Source organism: Strix aluco, chromosome 1 (genome assembly GCF_031877795.1).
Source record: "Strix aluco isolate bStrAlu1 chromosome 1, bStrAlu1.hap1, whole genome shotgun sequence".
Lineage (NCBI taxonomy): Eukaryota > Metazoa > Chordata > Aves > Strigiformes > Strigidae > Strix > Strix aluco.
The window spans coordinates 92,402,601-92,419,672 of NC_133931.1; the positions used below are offsets into that span (position 1 = coordinate 92,402,601).

General features: G+C 43.5%; 1 protein-coding gene and 1 long non-coding RNA gene across 4 annotated transcripts in view; both read left to right on the forward strand.

Moving 5' to 3' along the window:
• Positions 1-1,047: 1,047 nt before the first annotated feature.
• GMDS (GDP-mannose 4,6-dehydratase) overlaps positions 1,048-17,072 on the forward strand; it is a 424,244-nt gene continuing 408,219 nt past the window's right edge. Inside the window, exon 1 of one of the 3 annotated variants that reach the window (XM_074827095.1) lies at positions 1,048-1,393. In XM_074827095.1, the coding sequence (XP_074683196.1) occupies positions 1,286-1,393 (108 nt within the window). In that variant the 5' untranslated portion in view covers positions 1,048-1,285. The remainder of the gene's footprint in view (positions 1,394-17,072) is intronic. The other 2 variants (XM_074827104.1, XM_074827112.1) reach the window with 2 other exon arrangements.
• On the forward strand, positions 5,842-8,875 carry LOC141933497 (uncharacterized). The gene is made up of 3 exons (XR_012626099.1): positions 5,842-5,906; positions 8,130-8,182; positions 8,690-8,875. It is a non-coding gene; the product is annotated as an uncharacterized LOC141933497 (long non-coding RNA).

Consider the following 17,072-nt stretch of genomic DNA (forward strand, 5'->3'; position numbering starts at 1 on the left):
GGCAGTATGCTCCCTGACTCCACGTCTTTTTTTTTCTAATATATTATGGGCTTTAAATGACACCGAGTAATTTTTGACCACACACTGTAATAAGCCATAATAATAGCAAAATTATAGTAATATGATTGTCTGCATATGCTGAGGACCCACATCTGAGCATACAATGAGGGAACTCTGCCATGACAGCCTTCAGGGATCAACAGAAAAACACAGGCAGGCCGCTTCTTCCTTGTAGGTGCAGCAACATGCTGCCTCGTTGAAAGATGGTGCAGATTCAGTGTTTCATCAGGAGAAGAAATCTTTATTATACATCCCCTTACCAGAAGCCTTTGGGTCATTTATAACCAAGTACTTCCACAACTGGGAAAGCCTGGGAGGACCAGCTTTGCGCAGCTTTGTCTCCCTGACGGCCGGAGGACCCTGTGCCTCCTATGGAGCCAGTTTTGACCTGGAGCTGCCCGCTGCAGCTGGAGCTTTGCTCTCGGATGTCTAACACAGCCCGTAGTCCCCGTGGGCTGGGCAGCACGGCCGGCCGGGCGGCGGCGGGCCCAGGGGCTGCGAGGGCCTGCGGGCGTTAACCCGCCGCTGGTCGGTGCCTCCAGCGCCGCCGCGCCGCTCCTCCCCGCCGCTGGGGGCGCTGTGTGCTCCGAGCCGCCGGCGCCGGGGGTGGGGGGCCCGCCCCACTCTTCTCACGTGGCGCGGCCGCCGTCCCCTCCTCCCGACACGCGGTCAGGAAGTCGGCGGCTCCGCTCCTCCGCGGCGGCAGCCGCGCAGCCAGGCCACGCCCCCCCTCCGCTCTCAACCAATCCCCGCGCCCGCCTTCGGCCCCGGCGCGCCGGCGCTGCCGGGCGGCGAGCCGCGTCTCCTGTGAGGAAGCGCCGGGGTTCCTGATTGGCTGCAGGGCGGAGGGGGGCGGAGCGAGGCTGTGGACGGTGGGGGCGTGGCTTAAGCGGAGCGCGAGCCCGGGCCGCCCGTCGGGCGCGCGCCTGCGCGGGGGCTGGGCCGGCGGCGGCAGCGGCTGGGGGGGGCTTGGGGGGGGCTGCACCTGCGGCCGTCGCGGGGCGGGGCGGGGCGGGCGCGGCGGGCAGCGAGCGCGGAAATGCCGCGGCGGCCGCAGTGGCGGCGGTAGCCCCCGGGTGGCGGCAGCCCATGTGCGAGCCACGCTCGGGGTGGCAGGCGTCCTCCCCTGCGTGCCCGCCCCCAGCGCCGTGAGCCTGCCCCCGGCGGCCGCGCCCCCACCCCGGGCTATCTCCGCACCTGGGCCGCGCCCGCCGCCGCCCCGAGGATGGCGCAGCCGGCGGTGGAGGCGTGTGCCTGCGCCACGGCACCGGGAGACGACGGCGAAGAGATGAACGGCAGGAAGGTGGCTCTCATCACCGGCATCACCGGGCAGGTAACGGTGGGGGGGCTCCCCTCGTTCCCGGGCTTTCCCGGCAGCGGAGGGAGGGGGAGGCCCGCCGTGAGGCGCCCGTGGGCAGCCGTGACTTGAGGCCGCGCGTGGGAGCGGTGGCGGCGGAGGGCTTGGCGTGGGGCTGCCGGGCGCGGGCAAGCGGCCGGCCACCCTCCCTCCCAGCCGGGCCCCCGGGGCACATCCCCGCGGGTGCGTTCCCAGCCCTTAAAGTACCGTGTAGCGGGGCGACCGTGCCCGGTGCCCGCTTCCCCTCACCGTTGGTGCCGCCAGCTCTGCGGCGTGCAGACGCGCCCTCTGACAGCCCCCAGCTGCTTCAGGGACAGACAGAGCGCCCCGGGCTTAACGGGCTTCTCCGGCCTCACCCACGCGTGCTGGGACTGGTTTGCCTGGGGGCTTGAAGTGGTTTTCACGAGGTGCGTATGCGGGGGGTGCATCACTTCCGTATCTCGGCTTCGGACTGTCTTATAATAAGTAACCTTTACCAGGAATTCCTAAGACATCAGCTAGACCTGTACTGTGATGAAGTGTGAAGTGAGCATCAGTGAGAAAGGAGCCACACCTAGAAAAGACAGTACAAGGCGCCGGTGTTGGGACTCTTCATCCTGATGGTCTGAAGTGGTGGAGGTAGCAGCGCAGTGGTACCAGTGCAGCTGCGAGCAGGCTTGTCACTCAGAGGGGCTCTTTGTCACCCATCTCTGACATACTGGGCAGCTGTGCATTTACAGTTAGTACCTGCTTTATACCCAGACCTGAAAGGATGACAAAAGCATCTCCCCAGGCCACTTGTTTTGTATTTGCATGCGTTCATTGCAGTCTCCAATTTTTTTTGGCTGTATTACTCATAGGGATAATGATGCTCTCGGAGTCCTGGTGCTTTGAGCAAAAGGTGCAGGAGAAAGGTGGCATGGAAGGAAAGTCAGTTTCCCTTGGACCATCTTCCGCACTGTGAAAAAAGATGTGTTGGTGGTGAGTAGGAGTGTCGATGTGTACAGTTTGTAGCTTTTGCTGCTACGCTCCCAACAGGCATCTTGGATATTTGGTTGGATTGTTTGTCCACACAGAGGTCTGTGTTGTTGTGTCTTTGCTGGCAAGTGGGTGCTAAACAAAAGCTGTCCTGGACATGCTTAGCCATATTTGAGGAACACTTCATTTGCAATGTAGGTGTTGCCCACTGCCTGGAAAAAACTGCTCTGCTTGTACATCTTACCTCTTACTTATCTCTTGGAACTGTGCTGAATGACTTCTGCTCAGAAGGTGTATCTTCTGTGTTTGGTCTAATCTATTAAGTAGGTAATGCTTTATAGGGAGCATTAATGCTCATCTTGGAATCCCACTGGAACAGCTTTTTTCCTTTATGGCTTGCATTTAATCAGTGATACCTTCATACGTGGAAGAACTTCCCCTTCGATGGTGACTTGTCCTGATATATGCTTGTGGATCCACCTGTGAGGTGCTGGTGTGGATTGTTTAAAGGTCATGAGCATTATGGAAAAGTACATGTCAAAACAAACACGTTGGTATTTTGCTCTGAGACAATGCTATTCAGTGCTCTTTTTTTACAGAAGAGCCACCTGACCTTTTGTGAGGGAGTAAATCCAGAGACAATAGCAGCTTTCATCCGTTATCCAAGGGAACCTGCACTATGCTTTGAATGTTCACCTGCTGTTTGTGTTTTACCTCATTATGTCTGTTCTTGTGTGTTCTTACCACACTTTTTGGTACGCACTCTTCCTGTGGGTTACCAGCTGTCTGCCAATAGTGGGCTGAGGAAACCCCTCCAAGCGGCTGTCTGACAAGGAGATATAACTATGTCTGAGAAGAGGAAAAACTAATAATATGTGTATATTAACATTTTTGCTTGATGTTTATTTTTAGCAAGAGCACAGTCAGAGCTTTCCCAAGGACTACTTTGGTGCTGTGTGAACAGTCTTCCAGTTTGTTGACAGAAGTGCGTTTCTCTTCATCAAAGATAGTAAGTTAGAGGCCTGTAGCTGCAATGCCATGATTTTTTCAGTACTGTGTTTTCAATGTTATTTTTCTCTATCTTCAAAGCAGTTGTTCCATCTCAATTTAACCTTTGCCAGGCATATCATTTAGTGTTGGAATGTGTGGAGAACCAGAGCTAGTAAAGGCCTGGGATACCTGAAAGTTAGCCCATGAGGTTAGGTGCCTTAGTGACAAGACTGTACCAACTCTTGGCTTAGAATCGAAGTTTTATGTTGAGGGTGGCTTCTTTTGGGGTCCTGTAGTCCTCCATCATTTTGAGATCTGCCGTTAGGGATCCTCATCCCTCTTGTCTTAGATGAACTTTGAAGAAAGTCACCATAGTACTTGTTCCTTGCCCCTCTTTCACTCACTTTCTTTATTTTTATGTAATAGCTTTTGTTTTGGAGAGGCCTCACCCAGAAATGGGAGACCTGGATTCTGTTTCTTACCTGAGAATAGGCAGACTTGCATGTTCCACCTCCCAGGAGAAAGTCCTAGTGCCATCTGCTTTTAAACTTAATTACAATATGTAAAATATACAAATCTGCTGAAGTGGAAGCTAGAGCTCAGGCCTTGTTTTTCCCAGGTAGTGACTTCAATTACTGGGCTAAAGATTTGGACTGTTTGACATTCTTCCTTGGAACTGGTGCTCTTTCAAGGTGGGAGATAAAGGGTTGGATCCCTTCAGACTGAGAAGGGCATAGAACAGGATCAGATGGTAAACTCCCCTTATTTAAACTGGGCACCTCCTGCTACAGCAAATTTCTCTTAAAAACAAGTTGGCACAGTTGCACTGTATAAGGAATCTGCCTTTTTTTTGCATGTTGCCAGTGTACTCTGAGATTTGCTGAACTAAGGCCCCTTAGTGCCTGATTCCAGCAACAAGAGTAGGTGGGAGATAAGTATTGAGCTAACTGGGCTGTGACAATTTTAGGCAAATGTAGAGTTGTGCTTTCATCTTTAGAGTGCTCTTGGGCCAAGCAAGGTGCTGCTTGGACTGTAGCAACCCTTCCTGAGTTGAGATGATGCCACAGCAAGTGTGCTTAATCATAGTGTTGAAATCAGACAACTCATTTTATTTTTCAGAACTTCTGTATAGCTGTGAACATCTGGATTGTCCATCTTTTCCACTGACAAAAGATGGGATTTTGTTTCTGCTATGATAGAGAAAGAGTTGAGCTCAGGTAGGGCTACTAACAATGGCACAATTGACCGACAGTGCAGCTTTTAACTGAAGTATACCACGGAGATATGGCACAGCTGTAACTTCTGATTTGTGCATTGGTAATGGGATCCATAAGACTTTACGGGATGCCAGAAGAGGATGGGCTGTCTGCACAAGTTCTTCTGTACCTAGTGAGTGACTAGAGGCTTATGCTGTGCGCCAGCTTATTGCACCAGTTGATGTGACTTGCTGCTTTTCTAGATGGCAAGATGTTAAAAGGACAGGTTTCTGCGAGGTTGAATGTGTTACTGATAAGAAGGTGATTCTGTGACCTTTGGCCAAATAACAGGAGTTTGCAATATGCATGGTGAAGCCGCAAAGGAAAACAAATTCTGTAATTGTATGGTCAGGACTCAAACGGCATTCTGGCTGCAAGGGCTGGACCTTAGTCTCTGAAATCAAAGCAGATAAAATGAACCTCTACAAATTCTGCATTTAGCCATGGAGTTAGAGTGAAATCAGTATCATTCTACCACTTGCATTACTGATAAGAGACTGTAAGCACGTAGCCTGTGGTGTTGTATACTCCTTTTGCAGTATTGAGATTTCCCTTATCTTCTTTCTCACACCACAGCAGTGGGATGAACCACGCTTCACTGTTTTGCTAAAATGACTTCCAGGGCGAGGCAATTGCTGTGGTTGGATGGATAAAACATTTCTGAAGTGTCACGTAGGTACTGGTCTGCTGGTAGGCTACTTGTAATGCATTGCGCTTTTTTTCTTCATTTAAGGAAAAGTATTTCAAATGAAACAGGCCTGTTGTGTGTGTGAAAGTGAAAATATTTTTTTTGCAAAACTACAATGTGACTTATTGAAGTATCACAATGCAAAATAGATGTGCTGGACTTTTCAAAGTTTGATACCTTGAATTACTCTGTAAAAATGGGAGTTTTGAATTAAATACTAGTATCACTAACAAATCTAATTTTAGGTATGCACATATGTCTTGTCTCTTATTTGGGGAAGTTACTAAAGCAGTACTTCTTAACAGCATTGTTTTCTAGGCACTGTGACTAAATGTCTGTTAAAGTTGGATTTAAATATCTTTCTGGAAAGTCTGATTGCACTGCAATTGGTCTGATTGTCTTTCTGTATGCTGATGCTTGTAAGAGTATTTAGATATTTGACTTCTTGGAGAGATACCAAGAAATACTCTGGCTGAGTATAACTACAAGATTTTATGTTGATGTTTCTAATTTTCCCCCTCAGTCATTGGATTATGAGCAGTCAGTAATGTCTGTTTTGTGTCTGGTGCTGTCCTGCTTTGCTTGGAGAGACAGTAAGGTAAGAGTTTGTAGACCAAGATCATTCAACAGGTACTTATAAAGCTCAATTTTGAATGAAGCAGTGCACTAGAACTTGAGTGTCAGTACATGGCCAGAGGCTATTGCAAATTGTAGATGAAGAAAGCAGTTGTGTTTCTGCCTTTGTGAGAGCTCTTACAGCAGCAGTACTAGCACCAGCTTCTGCTCCCTTGCCTGTAATTCTATCAAATTCAACTGCCAACTGGCAAAACTTAAGGTAGCAGCCTCAGAAGTTTCAACCAAACACTAAGATAGTGTAAATACAACTGATGAGTGTGCATGCAGAAATGCAAGAACATTCTCTTTAATTGGTTGATGTAGGTAGAATATGGGGTCTGCTTCTGTCTTGTATCAAAAGTTCAGTTGCTTACAGCCTTTGCTGTTCCTGTAACACACCAAACCCCTATACCTGTGTACTGCAAGTTTTATGCAAGTGTTACAGTTCATAGTTTGAGAAAGGCTAACTGCATCAAGGAGGAAAAAGATACTGAGAAAGCAAGATTTGCTGTTGTGAGTTGGGGTTAAGTTGTTTTTTTTAAAATCTGGCTATTGAGAATGAAACCAAGCAAGACAGACTCTGTGGAGCGAACTACCAGTAATAAGAGAACATGACTCATTGCTTGGTATTAAAAAGAAGTAATGAATAGCTCGTATGGAGTGTGACTCTAAAACTCTGACTGGCTAAAAACTTTGTTTCTTGGAGAAGAGTTGTAAAGGAAACAGTTAAAAAACACTTTTTAAAAAGTTGTTTAAGTATTATGATCAAGTGGTGAGGTGGGAATCTTTGTCACTGGGGAGTGTGTATATACTTGGAAGAAAAATGTAGAGAAACATTATAGCTTGTTGTACCAGAGAGAGGACATTGGTTTGCCAGGTGAATGATAAAATCCAAAGGATTGCTTTTCTGCATAGAAATAGGAGGATAGTTTTTTTCTGAAACTGGCTAAAGCTAAATACTAGTATTGCTGCCTTTTTAAACAAATATTGTTGTGATTGAAACCGGGTACTTTATTTCAGTTGCTGTCTCTGAGTAGCCAAGAGTTGTCTTGAGTGAGAATTTCAGGTGTGTTGAACATCCTTATCTTAGTTTGAGGATGCAGAGATGCAGGAATGCTAATTTGGGCACAAACTGAAATTCATTTAAGCTTGAGAGAGTGTGTGTTGTTTGGGGTTTTTTGGGTGGTTCTGTTTTAAATGATGAGGGTGGTCAAGCACTGGAGCACACTGTCCAGAGAAGTTGTGGAGTGTCTGTCCCTGGAGGTATTCAGGATCAAACTGGACAACCCTGAGCAACCTGCTCTAGTTGACCCTGGCTTGAACAGGGATTTTGGACTGGGTGATCTACAGAGGTCTCTTCCAGCATAAACTTGTATGATTCTGAATCCTCCACAGTATCAGAAGTGGAACACCTGCAATTTATGACAATATGACATAAAGTGGCTTGTTGAAAACTCTGCAGCAAATGAATAGTGGCTGTGGCATGAAACCCAAGCTTGCCTAAAATATAAATCCAGGTCTTTCCTTTTACAAGATATAAATAAGAAGTGTTGGTATTGAGTTTCATCCAAAACTCCTGAAAAAACATTTTAAGGAAAAGTAGTATAACAAATACTGAAATGGAAGACTAGAATATTAGCTGAAAAAGGTCTTGTTTTTAGAAAGATGCCTGAATTTTGATTGTCTTGGCTCCTCCTTTGAAGGGAGGAGGGTTACGAGATAGCTGAAATAGACTAATGCATTGACCTCTTAACAAAGGAATCTATAAGTATGTGGTCCAATGCTTTAGTCTTTCATCTGTGTTCCATACTCCACAACAACATGTGCAGAATGGCGGAGCTTTTGTCTTCTCCAAGAACTGGGAGTCCAGGACACTGGCTGCTCTCTGTGCTTGCCTGCATGAGCCCAGTTGTATTCCATTGCCTTTCAGAATAGTGCAGTTGCTGGTGGTGTTTGAACATAAGTGAGCTAGAAGATATTAATGGTAAAACATATGGCTGATACAGGATTAGTTCATGTGTGTCTTGATGTGTTAACTTCCCTTTTTTCTTTCCATCTTTGCACAGCTTTGCTCAGTGTTTGTGACTGCCAGTGAAGTCTATTCTCTAGTTGCTTACTGGAGAGGAAAGTTCTGGTAGCCTGGCTCAGCTAGCAGGTATTAACTCAATGACCATTGCAGGCAATCTGATTCCTTGTGTTTAAACAGGGTATGTACAGGATGTGGATCGAAAAACATTGTGAACAGCAAGTGAATATAAGGTACTGTATACTGTGATGTGTGAAAGTAGATAAAATACTGAAAATGTTCTGGGAAAAGTAAAATTATAAAGTTCATGTTAACAGTGCTAAGATATGAAACAGAAGCATGGTACCCAATTTTGGTTTGGGAACCTGATTTCCTCCAAGCAGTATCTCTCATGAAAGTTTCTGATGCTGCGGATAGTCATAGGGGGCTATTGCCACTGCTGCCCAAACTGACAAGGAGAGCAGAATATCCCATTGCCAGCAGCAGGCTACTTGCTTAGTCTTGGATTTCTTTTGGTTTCTGGGGTTTTTTTAATTTAATGAAGATTGGGGACTGTCAGTGTAGACTGAACCTGTTTTTTTTCTTATTTCCTAAGTTGTTTTTTTAAAGAGTTGAAGCATCCTCTTCTCTACCTAGAGCCAATCCAAACTGAAGAGAACTCCTGTGAAAACCTTTTTTCCTGTGACTTCATCCACTCCCACTCATTTTTGGTCTTTTTTTCTCCTCTGATTGTCTTTCAGATCCTTTTGGCTGTTGAGCTTTCTGCACAAGGGAGTCAGTTTCTTAGAAAATAGATAGCTATGCAGAAGGACAAGGAAAATGGAGTATTTAAGCCTGCTGTTGGCCTGTGTGAAGAACACATCAAAGGTTACCACTGATACCTGTAATCCAAGGAAGCTGAATAAAAGGTTTTTCAGTGCGGTTGTGATACTGGTATTCATCCTAGTGGTGCTTCCTGTTCACCATGCCGTATTTCTCTGAGGAGTACTGAGTTTCTTTGCACTTACCCACCAATTTTACTCTGGGAGGCAGGAAGTACTTTCTATTGACAATTTGTAGCAACTTTATTTCAGCTGCTTCAGACTTTTGGGTCTCAAATAGAGTATTGGTTAAGTATATGTTCTTGGAGACTTGTCAGCTCTGATTCTCCTACATTGTTGCAGCACCACTTGGGCTTATTTTGGAAAGCATGGTTTTCTTGAAGCACTAGGTGAACAATGACACAAGAGCAGGTCAGCAGCATGGTACATGTCTAATTTCCTTTCACAGGTGTGTGCTGTCTCTTGTTCTAAATCTCTTCTTGCTACTTTGGTTGCTTTTTAGCCAAATGAGCAAAATAAAAGGGTTTTTTCTTAGTATTTTTGTCACCTTCTGCTTCTTTCATGTGAATTTACTGATTTTTCAGGACCTCAGCTAAGGAATTCCTTTGGATCATATGTATATGAACTGGGGGATGCAGTTACATCCAAAATTTTCAATTAAGCAAAGCTATAGGAGGTGAGGTGAAAGAATGGGATTCTCTCCAGTCTTCTCTAACTGGAGAGAGCTGGAAAGTTCCTTTAGCTTTTTCCATTTCTAGGGTGTGCACAGACTTCACAATATAAATCCATAATGAAGCTTTTGTAAAGCCTGCCAAACAAGTTGATGTAAGCTAGCTTAGCTGTTGTCACCTGTGCTTTTTACATGTGTCATTAAGCAACTGAACTTCCTTATATGCTATGTAAATGTTGTAACAATTTTTCTTTTCATTTATTCATGAATACACGCAAAGTAGTATACCTAATGCAGGCTTCCTTCAGGAGTATTTCTTGTTGAAGTCTCTCTTTTTAAATGGGAAACATGAATTTTGCTTTGTAATTCAAATGCCATCTGACAGTAAGCAAATTAAGTCTAAGCACATGTCCATTGACTTTACGATCTGGTTGCAGTTAGTTCAGTGATAAGTACCATTGAAGAGCATTTGATACTGTACCCTAAAACAACTCCACTGAATAATGGTACAGCTTGCATCATACAGTTAAATTGGTCAGTTAGAAGTTGACAATATCACACCGTCTTTGGAGTGATGCTGAGCTATGTACAGTGATCCAACAGGTATGTCAGCCACAAATGTACTTGCCTTGGGTATAGGATGCCACAGATCTTGGCTTTTTGCAGAGTCTCCAAGTAGATAAACTAGCTTGTGTTGCATTTGATGTGCTTGAACACCTTTGAAATAACAGGAAGACAATATGCTTGCTCTGGAAAAATCTAACTATTAAATATAGTAAGATACTGTCAAATTTTATGAAGGGTTTTTGCAGGGCTTTGCTTTAGCTGTCATTTGACCTGTTTATTGCTGCTTGGAAATTTTCGAAGGAGAATTCCTACAGGCTGTGATGAAATCTGATGTAAAAGAGAAAAATTTGCCATGTTGAATGTCTAGTTGGGTGCTTTTGCTGTAATGAGAAGATACCTTGTCACTGCTGCATATCTGACACCTGCATAGCTAATAAATATGTGCCTCTTGGCTTTTTTTCTCTTCCAAGTTCCTGAGGAGATTATGTTCTTTGAATGTGTTATATATATCACATACAAATCTCTCTAAAACACCACCTCCCAGGATAGTGCTGAAGCATGTGGTAATAGATATGCTGTCAGGTCTACTGTAAGTGTTCTTGTGTACTCGCAGACGCTTTGAGGTAGCATGTCCCCTTACTGCAATGGAAGTCTTAAACCACCCAACCCTTTCTGCCCCTCCCCAAAATCAGAAAACACATAGCAACTGAGTAGACAATTCTCTTATTTGTGTCCTATAATGTCTGAACCCATGCCAGAAGTAGCTTGAATGTACTTACGATTTTATGAATGGAAATAACCCTTTCCCAAGGTGTGTAGAATGGTATATATATTTAGAAGGAAATAAAACAAAGTCAGGCAAGGAGTACTCCTGGCTGCTCGTATACATACCTTGTTTCTGATTTTTATGCTTCTAGTGTGGTATGCTGCAGTCCCTTCTGACTGCTACTGTAGTCCCTGCCTATATGCTTCTGTTGGTGCTATCCTGGAACTGGGAAACAACATCTGACTGTTTAGGCTGCTACTTGTCAAATTGCAGGCATGCTGTCACGGGGTGTGGTTGTTTTGTTTCATGCATGCAGGATCTCTCTAGGTGCGTTAGCAATGGCTGGCTTCATCAGTGATACTGGTGGTGACCCGTAGCTTCCTCTTGATTGCTATTTCTCTTTTAGAAAGATGAGGAACAGCCGTCCTATCTCTGGCAGCGGGCTGGTGCCTTCTTTAGCACTGACATTGCTCTCAAAGCATAAACATTGCTGTGGAGCAAGTTTGTTTTTGAAATGCTGACATTGCTGGATTTCATACAACTAAATAATTGTGGTTTTGATGTCAGTGTAAATTTTCCCATGATTACACAGTAGTAGTCTGTCAATGTATTCCTGCCAAAATTTAGCATGCTGTTTGCCTCAAAATAGTATTAAAGTCCTGCAAGATGTACAGTGGTAAAGGGATACAGAGCTCTTTAGACCTGCATGCAAAATATTATATTCTTCCATCTTCTAGGTGGATTTGTGAGGTATCTGTGTTCTATGGGAATGCTTAAGACAACACAGCTCAGAAGCTTCTTTGCTGCTGATTTGGCCATTACTGGTCAAGTGTGGCTCTGCTGAAGCCCAAGCCTGGGCTGTACCAGCAGAACTTCACAGCCTCTTTGCTTATAAGTTGTTGGGTTTTCTCCTTCAATGTTTGCAATGATGTGGGAGGGCATTTCAGAATCTGGCTGGCCTTTAAACAGCCACAGGAGGTCTGTGGTTGTAGGTCTTCAGGCTCAGTAGCATACCTAATTTTATTTTTGAAGGTGAAACAAAATTGCAGAGTTATTCTTGAAGATGTGAAGGCAAAGAAGTACTAAAGACTAAGAGTTAAACTCCAGTTATTCACTAGCCAGCCCATTTTAGGGAAACAGTCATACTCGCAGCTGATCTGAGACTGAAAACTTGTAACTGTGGTTTTGCTTCAGGTATTTGATTTCTTAAAATTCTGAAGGCCATGTGATACGCATTAAATGTTCCTATGTTCTTATTGCAGCCCTTTATAGTTGAATATATAGTGAAACTGTTTCAGTCCGTTTTCTGAATTTTAAAATAAGAGGATTTTTCACTAATTTGAGAGTTCTTTGTTATTCAAGAATGGAACAGGTGTCTTAATGCTAACTGTTTCTCCAAAATGACACTTGCTGCATTTCTGTTGGTAATATCTTTGTACTTTCATACTTTTGTAGTTATGATGGGTCACTATTTAGTTGTGTTATAAAAAACACCTTTGTGGAAATGCATTATTATGCTGCAATTTTTGATTTGTGAAGTGAAGGTAGAATTTCAAATCATTACTTTGCTGCTTTTCTTTTTTAAACAGTATGAGAGATTGGAATTTCTTAAAATTGGAAGGTAACTCAGATGGGGAAATACTGACTGCTAATTCCTTTTACATATGTCCCAGGATCCCACATCTATCTGTTGTCTTGATCAGTTAAAGGGAAGTGTAACACAGACTTGACAAATTGAAAACAAACAGAACTTTAAGACTACTAAAATTTCCTAAGCAATAATGCTGTGGTTTTGATTTGATAAATTGAATGAACTGTAAAAGGATGGTTGAAATTATTTTTAGTTAACATGAAGGGCTGTAAAGCAGGAAATGCGAGTGTGCATGTGCATTTAAAATATACAACTTCCCCTTCAGTTGATGTTGTAATTAGTGCTTGCAGTGGTGGACATACAGCTTAGTCTTGACACTGGTTGAGTAGTTTGAGTTTCTCTCGGAATTACTTGGTGTGACTTCAGAACGTGGTGGTGAACCTTAATTGAAGCCATTTCATTTTGTTTGTATGAGCCTGTGTTACTAGTGATGGATTCTGTCATCTTGTGCAGGAACCTTCTTGCTTAACTGTTTCTCCACCAAAGCGAGTTGTCTAGGCAGCTGTTGCGTTGAGTGAGAACCCTCTAGCTGATTGAGAGCCCAGGCTGGTTTGAGCAAATGCAGGTGCCTACCTTGGGATAAGATGACTGTTGCTGCGAGTTGTATTGGCTGTATGCATATCTGCTCTGCTGACTGAAAGATGCTTAGGGTGGCTGCCTGATGTGGCTTATGCTTGTGTTGTCCCGAGTAGCACTTCATCGTGCAATGAGGAAGCATTTATTTTATCTGAAGCACTCTATAGGATAAGCAAAGATGAACAATTCGATTACTTCTGTTATGTCATCTAGTAAGAAGAGCATATTGTGCAGTAAATGTGTGTATATGCAATGAAAGAAATGGGGACTGGGTGGTTTTACAGGTGCTGCTCCTGTGAGACTGCTGCTTTGGAGTTGATCTGAAGACAAACAGTGCTCCCAAGTCACTACCTGCCTCCTGAGCACCCTCTGCACACCACTGCAGCTACGTTGTCACTTCTGTTCTCTCCGTCCCTGACCCTCTGGTCTCTCTGTTTGAGGGACTGACATGTTTGATTTCCACCTTGCTTGGCCTCAGTAATGTGTCTTATGTTGCTCTCTATCACATGTGTACTGTGACTTTGATGTTAAACCATACTTCCAGCCAAAAGTGTAATGGTTTTGTTTCCAAAACTCTCTGGAGAGTTCAGGTGTTTTTGTCTATTAGTTCACTGACACTGTGGCATTTCGGTGTAAGCTAACAGCTGTCTGTGTTCTCCTTGTAAAACCTCCCTATACTTACAAATGTTGGCACCTACTGTATGGCCTGTGTGTGGTGAAGGACAGGATGGGGACAGTTTATAGCCCTGGATGGTAGGAAAAGGGAAAGGGTGGCCAAAAAGCAGAGGGATTCTTTTGAAGGAAGTACAAGCTCAGGTTCCTAATGAAGGTCTGAAATCTTGTGAGAGATTCAATGGGATGAGTGCAATAATGTCACCAATTTGATCCTGACCAGTTCTTGACTCAGTGGGGGTGGTTTTGGTGATTATTTTAACTGCTTTCACTAAGAAATAATTTGAAATTATGGGATTGACACTGGCTAGTTATCAACTCAAATCTCTTTATCAAAAAAAACAACCCCAACCACCTCTCAATAAGGCTTAAAAGATTACTCTTAACAGTTCAGACAGTGGCTTTTCCCTTTAGTTGGACATTTTGTTTGTGTGTTCAACTTTTCCTCTGGCATGTTTGGGACTGAGGAAAAGATGGAGGAGGGGAGGTTTTATAAACCTACAGAGTTTTTCAGGTGTGTTTCCTCTAAGTTTTTCTAGTTCCACATGTTCCTCTGATTATCTTAATGAGGAGGCTTCCTTTTAATATGAGATAAGGGCAAAAGATGTAGGCAAGCCCAGAAGGAAAAACTACTCTTGTTTCTATCTTTCCAGTGGGACTCTACCGCCTTTGGCATTATGTATGTGGAAGAAACATAGCTCTGATTATAGATTCATGTGGGGGGGAATCAGATTATTAAAATTCTACGTTTAATTAAATTCTTACTAAATATTACAACTAAGAGACATTGCAGCTTTTCCACACTGAGGCAGTCAACAGTGTTAGCCTTCTAAGCTAGTCTGTAATGTTTGCTGTAATCAAACTCAATAGCTCAATAGCTAAACAGAATAAAATCCAGAACCCCTGCAGTATGCCTGATGTGTCAAAACACACTGGGAAGAAGTTCTTTTGGACTCTGATTACATCCTGTTTGTGGTTTAACTCTGCCTTTTACTTAAAAGAAGATGCTCTTTTATTGGAGGACGTCTTCAGTAGTGTATCTGTAACACGTTTGATTGAAATGCTGCATTTTTTTTTAGGCTTGTTTGGGACAGACGTGGGTCCCATGTCAGCATGAGTGGGGCTTTTAGTTTTGTGCATGCACAGGGCTAATCACTCACTGCTTATTATTCAGTTAGATAGATTTCCTTATATATCCTAAATAATAGATTTCCTTGCTTGAGGAATCTCAAATGGTGCCTTTTCAAACATAAATCTGTTAATGCTGTTCTCTGCTTAAGCAAATGGTGGCCAAGTTAAAGATCTATAGCTGTGAACTGTGTATTAGCACACATTTTCTTTGGTATACCTCTAATTCTTGAAGAATGTGTGCCAAAATAGAAAATCACACACTCTTATTTCTCAGTTTCTTGTGCTCTACCAAGTTTCTGTCTTGCAGTATTTACCAAACTGTCTTTTAAGGTATAGTCCTATTTGGCAATGATTATATCCAAAACCAACTTGCAAATTGTGGATCTTACTATTTGGAGATTATGTATTAAAATATAGTTGACTCTTGCATTTTACCCAGTGAAAACAGAAACTATGCTCCCTATGGATACAGGCGCAATATGCTTGCTTCTGCTGAAGGCCGTTTTTACAGCTGGGTGTTAAAATCATGAAATTAAACTGCTGACACAAGCTTAATCATAGTGCCACAAGTAGCACTTCTTTGTTTTTGTACGACAGTTTCATTGGTACTATTAATAGCTGGGTCCTTACAGGTGTTCGTCTATAATAACTCTTATAAGACAACACTTGGTAAGTTTTTTTAATGAATCACATTAATTCCAGGATTAATTTTTGCAGAGAGACCTTTTGACTCTTTTTCCTTTAGAGGTTTTTGGTCATAAAAATCCGTATGTTGAAAATGTTCATTACTTTGAATTCAAGTGCAGCTTTGAGTTGGGGGGGGAAAGCAGCTAGAGAAACTGGCTTGCCTGTGAAGGTGGGCAGCCTCACTTGATCTGTTGTTTCTGTTGTCTCCTTGGAAAAAATACTGATCTCTTGTTTTACTGGTCTGCCACTGCTGCTTGGCTGGCAGGACAGTGCAGGAGGTGTAGCTGCAGCATTACCCTCTTCAAGGGAATACCAGGTGTAGCAAAACTGTGAAGAAAAGTCTGTATGTTTCCGTTTCAGACACCAGCAAAGAAAACTGAATACAGTGGTAAAGGCTTTCCTCAGCTGTTGCTGGGTGTATATATGGATGTCTCTTGCTTTTAGCAGACAGATGACAGAAGGCAGCATTCCCCTTGCAAGGCTTGCTTTCGGTTGCTCCCCCTTGGGTCTGGTGTACATGGTGGGGTTAGGAGGACAAAGGAGTGACTGTGTACAGAACGTGAATCTGGAACAGCTTAGGTGGCTATAGTTACTCCTCAGACAGTTTGGAGAAACACCTTCTATGGAGTGAACTGTAAAACCTGTTGTTCTCTCATACAGTTCTCACTGAGCCCTGTTTTAAAGCAGCTGAGGACTGGCGCGTTGCCTCTACCAGGCAATGTTAATGCTGGTTAATGCAATAATACACCAGGACATAATTATCTTGACCTCTGGAGAAGCTGAACTAAGAGTAACTTGTTTCAGAACTGAGCAATTTTCTGTGTGTGGCTCCTGGCATCTATAAAGCAAACAAGTCTTTGTTCAACCCCAGTTATAACCTCTTTGGGACTGCTGTTTAAACATGGCTAGCAGACGTGGTATGGTACCAATACACTTCTTTCTCCCCGGTCTGTACCTGAGTTCGTTGACATCTGAAAAATGCATGTGAGATTTATTTGCAAATGATAATGCTTTAGTATGAGTTTCAAAGATGTATCGGGTACTGTAACATGCATGTGTATATAGTTGCACCTTTAAACAGTTCAGGTAATGAAGTGTTTGATCTGGATTTAGCTGAAAGTTGTTATTAGGCTTTTAAGAGATTTCATAGGAGGAATGGCTTAATTAGCATGGAGACCAGCTTTGCAGAACTAACACTCTGAATATATTGCTGTTTTTGTTAATACATTTAGTTACACTTAGTTCATTAATTATACGGAAAAAGGCTGACTAATCCAGTGGAAATGTTGGGGAGGTGAGGGGGACTAGAGAGTGAGAAGTCATAAAGGTAAAGTTTCTGGTTCAGGCTGTTCCAATGGCTCTATCAGCATTGCTGCTGTCAAGCCCAGCCAAATCAAAATCCTCAGCTGATGAGATAGATGATGCAAGAGTCTAGGGCAGGGAATGGAAGATTATTTGTGTTTCATGCTGGATGTTGCTATTAAACTAAGAGCTAGGAAAAGATGAGGACTTCTAAAATCTGCTCCAGCTGAAAACCTTCTTTCAGGTCTTTTTGGTTGGTCTTCAGCTGTGGTTGACCTTG